This window comes from Staurois parvus, unplaced genomic scaffold (genome assembly GCF_062004578.1).
Source record: "Staurois parvus isolate SC_StPar_1 unplaced genomic scaffold, SC_StPar_1.0 ptg000154l, whole genome shotgun sequence".
NCBI classification, from domain to species: Eukaryota; Metazoa; Chordata; class Amphibia; order Anura; family Ranidae; genus Staurois; species Staurois parvus.
This window is the reverse complement of record NW_028317950.1, coordinates 3,271,085-3,283,964: the sequence shown is the minus strand read 5'-3', so window position 1 is coordinate 3,283,964 and position 12,880 is coordinate 3,271,085. Positions and strand designations below refer to the sequence as shown.

The following is a 12,880-nucleotide window of genomic DNA, read 5'->3' as shown; positions in this document are numbered from 1 at the left end:
GCAGTGGATTTATTGTACGTTGGAACCCAGGCTGCCTTCAACATGCCATTCTGACTATGTACAGCTCGCTTTGTGCACAATTCCATTAAAATGGCATTGCCTAATGCATCCTTTTGCAACTAGGTGTAACACTACCCCCTTAGGACCCGCTAGAGATTTGGGTACCCTTATAGTCCTGCACAGACAGGCAACATGCATTTTCTTCCAGCCGTGCACTCCAGAGACAGTAAACAGTCCTTGAACTTGTTTTTTTTTTGGGGTGGGGGGGGATTTTCTTAGGGGATTTAAACTTGGATGGGAATGAAGGATACAAGGGATGCCCAAGGAAATGTTAAACTGAGGACAACTTCCTGGAACGATGTACAAATGCTCAGAAGTGTTTTCTCCTTTTGGAGAGCGATCCAGTCTCAACTGGTGTACTACCTCAGACCCCAGATGAAATCTCCTCTTCACCCAGCTGCCTAAGAGAATCCCTGAGAAAGAGGACCGATAATATGCCTCTTAGGATTAGCAGTCCCAGATGAAGGCTAGTCAGGTTTCCCACCCAAAAGCCCTCTCCCCTTATCCGGCCCAGGGGGTGTGGAACTACTCACTCAGTCTCCTCCTGTAAGCTTGTGGGTTGGTGGATGCCTTCAGGGCTTATGCTGAGAGACTGCTCCCTTCCAGCTCCTCCACCTGTAGGTAGGACCCTCTCCTGGACCCCCTCCCAGGTGCCACACTCCATCCTGCTAACTCCATCTTCCACCCAAACTCCCCTTCATCTGAGCAGGCTTGGTCACTCTTGAGGGCTGTTCTGACCCCATGCTAAGCCTGGGAATTGGCCAGGATCCCTTGAGAGTGCAGACCAGCTCCTTCTCACCCCACCCACTGAATTCTAGAGACTTCTCCAAGTCTCTAGATCAGGGGTAGGTTTCAGGGAACTGATCTGCAGAGCCTCTCTGCCCTGACCCAAATTTGACCCAATTACACCAGGCTGCTATTCAGCCTCTAACTTAAAAACAATTAACTAGCGCCCCTAGCTTTTTTTAGGAGGGTGCTACACAGGGTGTGTGTGGAACCCTAGGGTTCCTCCAGAGGTTTCTAGGGGATCCTTGAGCAATGAGAAATCTCCATTCCCCAGATAACTGACCCCCTGAGACCAATGACTTTTTGGCTGTAAAGAGGACTTTCCACTGACCACAAATGTTAGAATTTTTCCAGTTACCACCACTGAAATGAGGACCTTTACCTAATGACCATCAACTCAAGAGGGTCCTTCTGCCACTGGCCACCAATCTAATGGGCATCTTCACTAAGCATCAATTTAAGGGGACATTCTTCCCACTGACCACAAATGTAAGCATTCCTCCCAGTGACCATCAGTGTAATGGGGCTCTTCACTTAAAGACCACTGATCTAAAAGGGTCCTTCTCCCACTGACCACCAATCTAAGAAGGAATTTCACTGACAATCAATGTAATGGCACATCCTCTATACTGACCACAAATGTAAGGAGAATTCCTCCCAGTGACCACCAGGGTAATGAGGCCCTTTACCTAATCACCTTCAACTTAAAACAGTCCTTCTCCTACTGGCCACCAATCTAATGGACCTCTATACTATCATAAATTCATCCCACTGACCACAGATGTAAGCATTTTTCCCAGAATCCACCAATGTAATTGGGTTCTTCACCCAATGACCACCATATTAAGATGGCCCTTCTCCCCCTGACCACCAACCTAATGGGATCCTTCACTAAGCATAAATTTATGGGGACATTCTTCTCACTTGCCACATATGTAAGTATTCTTCCCAGTGACCACCAGTGTGATGGAACCCTTCACTCAAAGATTACTGATCTAAGAGGGTCCTTCCCCCACCTGACCACCAATTTAAGGAGACTTTTCACAGATTACCAATGTAACATCCCTTCCACTGAGCACAAATGTAAGGAGAATTTCTCCCGCTGACCACAAGTCTAATGGGATACTTTACCTAAGGACCATCAGCTTAAAAGGGTCCTTCTCCCATTGACCACCAGTCTGAGGTTCTTCACTGACTATCAATGTAATGGAACATGCTTTCCACTGACCACAATGTAAGAAGCATTCTTCCCACTGACAAGTGTAATGGGGCCCTTCTCCCAATGACCACTAATTTAGGAGGGTCCTTCTCCCACTGACCACCAATCTAATGGGCCTACTCACTAACATTAATTTAACAGGACTTTCTTCTCACAGACCACACATGTAAGCATTTTTCCAAGTGACCACCAATGCAATGATGCCCTTCACCTAAAGACCACCAATTTAAGAAGGTCCTTCTCTTACTGATGACCAGTCTAAGGGGGCTCTTCTTTGCTGACCACTGCAAGAGAACATTTCAATGACCACCAATGTAAGCGGGGGCACTACAATGACCACTAATGGGAGGGGAACTTTTCCCACTGACCATCAATATAATAGGGCATTTATCCACTGATCATCCACATTATGAAACTGCAATTTCACTGCCTTCTGGCAATTGTTAATCATTCATTTAATTTATTTGTTCATGAAAATGTTGTATAGGACAACCTAGGGTGTCAAACATGCTAAGTACTTCACTTTTATTTTTATATCTCATGCTTCATGCACATGTACCATGACCTGATATATAGTATTTAGCGGGTTTCCCTGAAACCTGAAAGTTATTTTTAAGGGTTCCTCCATGTTAAACAGTTGAGAAAAGTGCCCTAGTTTCTGATGTAAAAGCAAATACTGTATTGAAACAATGCTACCAGGTACCAGGAAGGTGTTTGTACTGTAACATTTCTTATTTGTTAGCCTTCGGTTGTTAAATATACACTTGAAACCATGTTGTTATCTGTTTGGTAAGTGCAAGAAATAGCTGTTGATCATGTGAAAAATTCAGTTGCTGTCCTGTGCATACTTCCTGTGTTCTCTCAAGGAGAGTAATTGGCCCTCTCTGTTTTTTGTCTTGATAATTCAGAATGATTAGCCTTTAGGTTGTGGAGATGGGAGAGTGGGAGGGTATTTTAGCAAAGGAAACTGGGCAGGGCTGACACCATTTAGTCTACAAAAATGCTGTGTTGATAGCCCACAACAGGACATTGGAACACTTTTTTGTATTTGCAGGGTATTTTGAAGGGGTAAAACTTTTTTTTGCCCTAACATGCACACAGGAAACCTGAGCCTTGCAAAACGGAAATTCACCTACTGGGGCTGATGTACAGAACCTTTTTTAGAATCCCATGGGCCTCCTCTTCCCCCAAAGTCTGAACTTTGGACAGCTCTTCATTTTCCCTTATATTCTCCTGCTGGGAGTTTGGGTGGAAGCCAATTGTTTTTTATATCGGGGAAGAAAAAAAAAAAAGAGAACCTCAAGGAAAGCCACACAAAAAGCTCATTAACTACTTTTAGAAAGTGTCCTAGGTGGGAAATAAAACCTGTCGAATAGGTGCAGTGTGGTGTGGCAGGCAGTACGCACTCAGAGTCCCATTTTACAAACAATGTTGTATTAGAACAGCAATTTAACAGGCCCGTCCGGTGCCACGTAAAACTCTGCAGTAGATAGACAGCGGACAGAGGACTCAGAGGTGCCGACAGTGTCTGCTGAAGTGTGGTCTGGCAAGTCTAATCCAAAAGGGAGGCTGTGCTCTCTTCCTACTTCACTGGAACCTTTCTCTATCGCTTCCACTGTCCTGGACAGATAGGGAACCTGTCCCTAACCTGTGCACTCACATAAAGTGCACCAAGTCTGGGAGCCAGGGTATTAAATAGACTATGCCTAACCCAATATGGCTGCTAAAGCCATATGGGACACCAGCATCCAATTGAATAGCTACTCCTCTGTGACAAAGGAAACCATAGAGGAATCAAGTTCCTCTTGGTTTCCTCCCCTATCTGCATTGCTGCTGTGGTCGCTTTTCTTTCCCAACCCAGTAGTAACCCAGTGATAGTGATGGAACTTACAGCTCTGCACATTGTCAAGCAGAGTTCCTAAAAATTCCTATGGTTGAGAGGGAAGCTGTTGGTGACCAGTTCACAGGAGCTGTCTTATTCACCCTCTGATTTTGTTATGGCCTGTGTCCACAGCATTTGACTTGTCAGTTGCATCACTTTGAGGTCAGTCAAAACTCATTGACAGGCGCATCTGACGTGCAGTTGACCACCTTCAGCATTAGAAGTCAAGAAAGTTTTGCATTTCTATAGACGTGTATGGGAACGCAAACCTCTCTTGAAGTGAACAAAAGCCCATGGACGCAGGCCCTCAATTTAATCTGTCAATTGTGTTGGACTCAAGACCTACATACTTGGAGGCACCACGATCATTTAGATTTGCATGTGTAGTAAGATAAAGAAAAAATTCAAGCTCAATTGCTCTGACGAGGTAGCTCCAACATAGCAAAGCTTCCCTCAATGGACACCCAACAGTAGCTCAAATCATAGAAATACAGAAACAAGTGCCAGACCAAAAACCGAAGAATAGAGTCCAAGCTAATTTTAATTGCTAATTTTAAAAAAAGTCATAGAAAAACAGCCATTGCATTTTTGGGGTCAACACCAGTCTATCTTCATCAATATTCAACACAGGATAAAACTTGGATTGGCACAGAAAAATCAGTGACTTCAAAGACCTATATTAGAACCAATAGCAAATTTTGCAAATGGAGCAACAACTTAACAGTTGCAGAGCAGCAATGGATGTACAGGGAGTGTTGGTCATCAGGACCTTGTCCGCTATGGGAGGTCTTTTGCTAGCACCTCCACCATACGTGTTCTCCAGGCTTCTAGGGTTAACCAAGGTAGCTAATTTACTAGTGTTAGTGCAGTAAAGTGCACGACCATGCAAAACAAGAGCCGCTTCCTCTATAGTGGGGGGCTGCATCTATTGCGTTCCTATAACCACTTAACCTAACTGCATCAGTGATGATTTTAAATGTGCTATAAGCAAGAACACGTAGTCAGTGTGGGAGTATGGGCTTCAACATCTCTTACAATGTAAATCTAAAATATTGTTTTTGGCTGGAGAGCATTAAAGTCAACAGAGCGGTCTCTGCTTCCTTTCTGCTGCTGTTTACACTTCCAATTATGGCTGCAGCTAAGTTCATGGGCCTCAATGACCTTACAACCATAGCTCAGCAATGTAACTATGGTTGGAGGATGAGGTAGTGCCATGGATGCCTACCTTAAATGTCAGCTCAGTGAAGACTAAATGATCACTTAATTTTTGATGAAAAATTACTTCAGTTACATAAACTCCAGAGCCACTCTTTAAAAAAAAATCTGCTTCCATGATCTGAGTTGACACAATGAATTCTCATGGGTACAGTCAGGGACGGACTGACAACTCATGGGGCCCCCGGGCAATTGGGGATCATGGGGCCCCTGTGTCCTTGCCCAAACTCAAAAAAGCCTATGAAAAAGGTACCAGGGGCATCTCATGGGGCCCCCTACTGACCCCGGGCCCTCGGCAGTGCCCGAGTTTCCAAATGGTCAGTCCGCCCCTGGGTACAGCTGCCCACTGAGAAGACCTCAGATAGAAGCTTCATGGTAGCAGGCCCTTACAACTTGGCTCTTTAGCCACTCTGCATACAGGACAATTTTTTTTACATTTTTCACACATTTTAAAATCTATATTTTTTTTTTCTAGAAAATTACTTAAAACTGCCTAACCATTCTATATTTTCTGGAAGCAGAGGCCCCATAAAATAAAATGGTGGCAGTTGCAATTTTTATGCTGTGTAACATTTGCACCAATGTTTATTAGATCTATGCTTCAGGAAAATAATAAATGAAAATGAATTTTAGTGCACACAAACACAATACCCAATTTTTGTAAAATATAAAAGATGGGGTTGCATCAAATAGATACCAAACATGTCAAGCCTTAAAGCAGAAGTAGGGCCAAAGCTCTTTTGGCCCCCCTTCTCCTGTGGGTCACAGGGGTACACTTAGTTCTGCACTCCCTTGACACGTATTCAGCCAACAGCAGGCTAAAGTATGCTTTCGGCTGACGTCACTAAGCCAGTCCAGGCTCTGAAAAAATCCACCCTGAAGCCTGGACTGGCAGCTGGCTCAGCCTTTCAGCATGCTGCTGAGAGCTATAGCCAGCTGCTCCTGCCCCCGCCCCCTCCCTAGCTCAGTGAGCGATAGAGAGGCAAAGCAGAGAGCCCATGACTGACAGTCACACTGTCTGCTCAGTAAAGACCAAGGACTGAGTGATCAGTGGTCTTTCATCATTTGGTTCTTGGTCTTAGATGCGGCGGAGGACAGATGCAGCATTGGGCCTTAGGGGAGGGAGTAGGATTATTTACTTTTTAAATTCCCGTACTTCTTTTAAAATTGTTACCCTTTACAGGCTCTACAGCTTCCTGGATCACTTTAACTGTAATGCCAGTCTCCAGCTGAAAGAAAGTTGGCAAGCTCACAGCTATAACTGCTGCCATGAGTGCCTGAATTGCAGGCCATTTATAAATGGCCTATGGATGGCAACTGGTTAAAAAAAATTAGCAGCCAAAACGTTTTTTTAGTTTTGGATAAAGTTAGGAAGGGAACTCCTGCCAGGTTGTTTTTTGTGTACCATTTCCCATTTCCACCCCATTTTCATTGGAAATTTCCCTTCACTTGCTGTCTCAAAGATGCCATGGAGAAAATCTCCCAAAGTGAGGAGAAGTCCCCTTTTAGCCAGTTATTCCCGAAACAGGTGTCCCCATAGGACGATTTCCCCTTACCTTTGTGTTTTGGGGACCGCTAACTTCTTGTCTCGGTGGCAATGGTCACCAGCACAAATGGGGGAAGCCCCAATGGGCACACAGACAGCAATAAAACTTGACAAAGGGTCTTCACCTCCCCCATTCTATCCAAAATAAGATAATGGTTTTGCCCAGAGATACACTGTAGGTAGAACATTTTCACCAATTATCCTCCACCTATATCCAGCATAAATATATTTAAATATTTTCTCGTTCCAGGTAATCATAATGTATATTTCAGGTTACCTTTAGGAATGCCACTCAGTTTGGCTTCGGAGATGCGTAGGTAGTTGAGTTTTAGACCGTTGAATGCTCCAGCTTCAATGCCTCCGTTTTCAAGAGGGTTCCCTCCCATTTCTAAAAGGAAATGAACACAGCAAAAGTTGTTTGATCATTATGGCCGATCATCATTTTTCAAAATTTTGTTTCCTGTTCCCTTCAGTAAATTCGTCTCATGTGTTTGATGGTATTAGAATTACAGCACCTTGATGAACCACCAACTTCTGACATTGTTAGCCAGGGCAGAGGGATAATATACTTCTATAATAGTCAACAAGCTCAAAACCATGAAAATAGTACTGCTTAGACATGTGTGGTTCGTTTCAAATTGAAATTCAAGCATAATGTTTGTTGTTCGGATGTATCAAATTTCCAAATCACAATAGTGACGAATTTCGATGAATCCAAAATCAATTCTAATGAAACAAATTATCCTAATTCAAAAATGAATTTGAATTTGAAAATTAATTTGAAATGGAAAAATATTGAAATAAATACAGTAAGGTATAAAAGTGAAATAAGATGATGATTCCTACTTAGGCTGCTTTATAGAATAGAAAATAATAGAATAGAATAAAACAGAATAGAAAAGGATAGAATAAAACAGAATAGAAAATAAAATAGAAAATAAAGGAGTAGAATAGAATTGAATAGAATAGAAAAGAATGCAAAAATAGAACAGAGTGGAAAAGAATTTCCAAATCACAATGGTAATGAATTTCAACAAATCCAAAATCAGTTATAACTAAACAAATTATCTGAACTTGAATTTTGGAAGACTGTTATATTCGTTCTCTTTTAGTCTATTCTAAGCTATTTTATTTTTTTCTATTCTTTCCTACTGTATTCTATTATTTTCTCTTCTTTTATTTTCTATTCAATTCTGTTTTATACTATTCTACTATATTTTATTACTTTGTTTTTTATTCTATTATTTTCTATTTTATTCCTCTTTTCTATTCTGTTTTATTCTATTCTCTCCTATCCTTTTCTTTTCTGTTTTGTTTTATTCTATTCTATTATTTATTTGATTATTTATTTCAGGTACTTGTATAGCGCCGTCCATTTTACGCAGCGCTTTACACACATATATATATTGTACATTCACATCAGTCCCTAACCCACAAGGGGTGTACAATCTAAGGTCCCTAACTCACATTCATACATACACATACTAGGGACAATTTAGACAGGAGCCAATTAGCCTACCAGCATGTCTTTGGAGTGTGGAATGAAACTGGAGTACCCAGAGGAAACCCACGCAGGCACAGAGAGAACATGCAAACTCCAGGCAGGTGGTGCCGTGGTTGGGATTCGTACCGACGACCCGAGTACTGCCAGGCGGAAGTGCTAATCATTTACCCACTGTGCTGCCCATTTAGCCACTGTGCTATTCTATTCTATAAAGCAGCCTAAGTAGGAATAATCTCATTTCCTTTTTCTTTTCCAATAATTCTTAATCGAAAACAGTTTTTTCAAAATGGTTTGTTGCAGCTCCTATGCTATACCTGTAGAGAACTCTACAGATGGAAAACAGGAGCAGAAGCCATCTTTTACGCATCTCATTCACATTTCTGCAACAGGGAGTCGGTGTCTGTGTGCAGACAGTCACAATTTTGTTGAGGGTCAACAAGCTATTTTTGTTCATGCATGCTTGCTCCTCCCCTTCGCAAAAAAAAACTGGGGGGAGGTAGCAAACCAGCAGGACTTCACCTTTTTGAATTTGTACTTTACTTTCTTGTTCCTTTCCTTCCCTGGCACGTTTGCCCCCACGGTCAGGAAGTGGACTGTCCCTCAGTGTCATCACATCCATTGCAGGGCTATGGACCCTAATGAAGTTGGGACCTTGGACTGCTGGAGCACGGGGAAGAAGATGCTGTAGAGATCGCTCTACCATTGCGGAGGACCAGGCACGTTTTCTATGTCCCCTAGATCCTAATAAACAATTGACCCTTGCAGTACTGCCACAGCCACAATACAAGGAATCATTTCTAAGTTTAAGTAGTGTGGCTTTCAGCCCGGGTTCACACTTGTACGGTACGGCATATCGCATATGATTTGCAAAGGAACCTGTGCAAATCACATGCGAATTCTGTGCGGTGCGATTTGAGCCATACGTTTTGTGTAGTTCAAATCACACCACATCCACACCAAAAAGGTGCAGGATCCTTTTTTTGGTGCGCATCAAAATTGAATTGCATGGGTATTCACACCCATGCAATCCGATTCTGCACATTGCACCGTGTTTTTTGTGGACCCATTTCACGGTGTTAACGTAACATACACACCCACAGCGGTTCGCAGGAACAGGGTGCGATTGTGATGTGGTTTGGAATTCGCACAGAAACCGCTGCAGATTCCGCATCACATCGGTGTGAACCTGGGCTAAAAAATTTCTAAACCCTAAGGCCATATGAAAACCATATTCTCTATGATGCCTTTTTTCCTGCAAGAGTTTAGCGGCAGAAAAACATGTTAACCGCTTTCCCGCCCGCCCTATAGCAGATATACTTCTACAGGGTGGCAGGGGTGCGCAAATCACGTGTGGGTATATCAAGGATGGATTGACCATTTGGAAACTGAGGCACTGCCCAAGAGCCCGGGGTCAGTAGGGGGCCCCATGAGATGCCCCTGGTTCCTTTTTATAGGCTTTTTTGAGTTTGGGCAAGGACACAGGGGTCCCATGATCCCCTATTGCCCGGGGACCCCATGATCCCCTATTGCCCGGGGACCCCATGAGTTGTCAGTCTGCCCCTGGTGTGTATATGTGATTTTGCATTTCTGGGTAGGGGGTGCATGTGAGTCGTACCTGTACAGTGTCAGTGCTTTTTATTAGCACTGTTCACTGTATTGGTCATTTTGCGCCGTGCCAGAAAGCCCACCGCAGTCCCGCTATAAGTCGCTGATCGCCGCCATTACTAGTGAAAAAAAAATCCCAGTATATATACCGCCATTTGTAGACGCTTTATGTTTCCCTAGTAGCACACAGTTAACCCTTTGATCACCCCAGCCGTTACCCCCTTCCTGCCCAGTGTCAGTACAGTGTCAATGCTTTTTATTAGCACTGATACCTGTATTAGGGTCATTAGGATGTCCGTGGCAGTTCCCTCCCAGTGTCAGAATGCCTGCCGCAGTCCTGCTATAAGTCGCTGATTGCCGCCATTTCTAGTATAAAAAAAATGCCAGTATATATACCGCCATTTGTAGACACAGTATGTTTCCCTAGTAACACACAGCACACAGTTAACCCTTTGATCACCCCAGATGTTAACCCCCTTCCTGCCCAGTGTCATTAGTACAGTGTCAGAACTTTTTATTAGCACTGATAACTGTATTATGTCATTAGGATGTCCATGGCAGTTCCCTCCCAGTGTCAGAATGCCCGCCGCAGTCCTGCTATAAGTTGCTAATCGCCACCATTACTAGTATAAAAAAATAAATCCAGTATATATACCGACATTTGTAGATGCTATAACTTTGCTAAAAAAAAATCCCAATACGTGTAAATTATTTGGTTTACGTCAAAGACATGAAGCAGAATACATTTAGTTTTTGCATAGGCATTCATGTGTGTTTATGCATGTTCATGTGCGTTCACACGGCAGGTGTTAATGCATTCTATTGGCCAGAATGTTCATTTATTCTGGCCCTTAGGATGTATTAATGTGCTAATACACATAAACCGCTTGGTGTTAATGCACATTTAGAAGCTTTTGAATCTCCTCTTCTGAACGCAACTTTGGTGGGGTTTTGTTTCTGCCGCTAAACGCCCCTGCAGCTAAACTCCTGTAAATGCTTATATTGCCCATGGACACATGGAGGAGCGTGTAGAGGCAGAGAAAAAAAAAGCTCAAGCACCCGTAAAAGCAACATTTTTGAGCTCAAGTGTGCATGAACCCTAATAATCAACTTCTCCTTTTTCCTGCCTTTTGGTCTGTTACGTATACCACTGACAGTGTTTAGTTATATCTGTTCAATAAGTGCAAAAAAAGATTCCGCTAGAAATCCAGTAAGCTTCAAACTCCCTTGAGCACAGGCAGTGTTACCAGCCCAGTTCTCTTTTGTAGCCTACAGAACACCTCCCCTCACATAGAAATGAAGATGGGTAGGTGTTCTGTAGTCCAAATAGGGATGAGCAGCCTAGGGCAATGGTACTGCTCCAAATAGGGATGAGCAGCCTAGGGCAATGGTACTGCTCCTGCATGTTAGCCACTAAGGGGGCATTGTGCTAGAGTAGTGTCTGGGTACAGCAGACAGTGTCCTTAGGTGCTAGGCCCCTTTTAGTTAGAGCCCTTCTGCAGTTACGTCATGGGAGAATCCAGTCCCAGATATAAGCCAGGTTGGGAGGAACCCTAGTACAATTGGTGCATAAGAGCCAAACACCTGACTCTAATGTAACCAGCACAGTGGACAGGGTTGCAGGTTGGGGAGGAGTAGACCTGCAAGCTAGGGTGAGTTGCAAAAAGCACTTTAGGCCAGGAGTTCTCTGAGGAAGACTGTTCCCCTGGAGGGTCCTGGGAGAGGTGTAACTATGGAGAAGGTGCCGACAGAGAACCAGTCTTGTGAGTACTAACGACCCCGGGTGGAAATAGAGACTGTTAGAAGGAGATGGATGCTTAAACTGCTGCATATGCTTTCACATGGGACTACTGCGGACGGTCCACTAACTGTGATTGAATATGTAATGAGTACCATCAGTAATGTGCAGCAACCCTATTCATGTGTGGGAATTCCTTCCTTGTGATATAAAGTTTAATATGTGGAGGCCTTTGGCATGGAGTGGGCACAATATGGCAGAGGGTTCAGTCTCAGCAGGTTGGATAGCATTCTAGCAAAAGGACAGGAGTGAGACAGAGACTTGTGCTTTTGGTGCCATCACTAAGCATTTGCAAAGCCCCTGCTTACAACGTGGCGAGTTAGCATTGTCATCCTATACAAATTCCGAACACATACCAATGCAGTTCATGTTTTTCAGCCCGTTGAAGACATCTTTAGGGATTTTCTTGATCTTGTTTTCATGGATCCGAAGCTCCACCAGAGCCTTGGGCAGACTCTTGGGGATCTCTTCAAGGCTGTTTTTGGAGATGTACAACTTCTGCAGATTAACACACGGCTCAAAAGCTTTCTCGTTAATTTTGGAGATTTTGTTGTTCACCAACACCAGGGCCTGAAAGAATAAAAGAAGTAAAAGTTAATTCTTTGGTTTATTTAGGACTGCAGCTCATTGGGCTGAAAATATCTGAAGGTTCAACTCTGTGTTGCTCCATAACTAATGCTTAGATATTCTTTTTCCCAGTGTAGCTATGACTCTGTCAATGGCTATACATGTCCCTCAAAATTCACAACACCACGCATGCGTGGCCCTTGCAAGCTGCTTTTAATCACCTGGCACAGACATGTCATGGGGTGTATTTATGTTCTGCCCCACGCCTGTATTTTTATGTCTTGTATCAGGGGCTGACTGACAACTCATGGAGCCCCCGGGCAATAGGGGATCATGGGGCCCATGTCCTTGCCCAAACTCAAAAAAGCCTATTGAAAAGGTACCAGGGGCATCTCATGGGGCCCCCTACTGACCCCGGGCCCTCGGGCAGTGCCCAAGTTTCCAAATGGTCAGTCCGCCCCTCTCTTGTATTGAACTGCATGAGGTTATCACTTTTCAGTAGTATGCTGACATCAGTTTCTGGCCACTACAACGGACTGATGTGATTTTGGTATCTTACTCTGTCCTGTCCTCCTGTTTAGTGCTAGTTAGTTCAATCCTAGCTATACCCTCCCTATTTCTTCCATATTCCCTCAGTCAGTGTTAGTTCTTCAGGGCTTAGGAAAGTCACTGGGGAAGATTTACTAAAACTGGAGCCC

At 43.6% G+C, this 12,880-nt stretch overlaps 1 protein-coding gene across 1 annotated transcript in view; it reads right to left on the bottom strand.

The window, feature by feature from the left end:
* The window catches only part of BGN (biglycan), a 158,527-nt gene that overhangs the window by 18,308 nt on the left and 127,339 nt on the right, over window positions 1–12,880 (bottom strand). The window contains exons 4-5 of the mRNA XM_089674928.1: window positions 11,972–12,185; window positions 6,986–7,096 (exon numbers count right to left, since the gene is read on the bottom strand). Of these exons, the coding sequence (XP_089531054.1) occupies window positions 6,986–7,096; window positions 11,972–12,185 (325 nt within the window). The remainder of the gene's footprint in view (window positions 1–6,985; window positions 7,097–11,971; window positions 12,186–12,880) is intronic.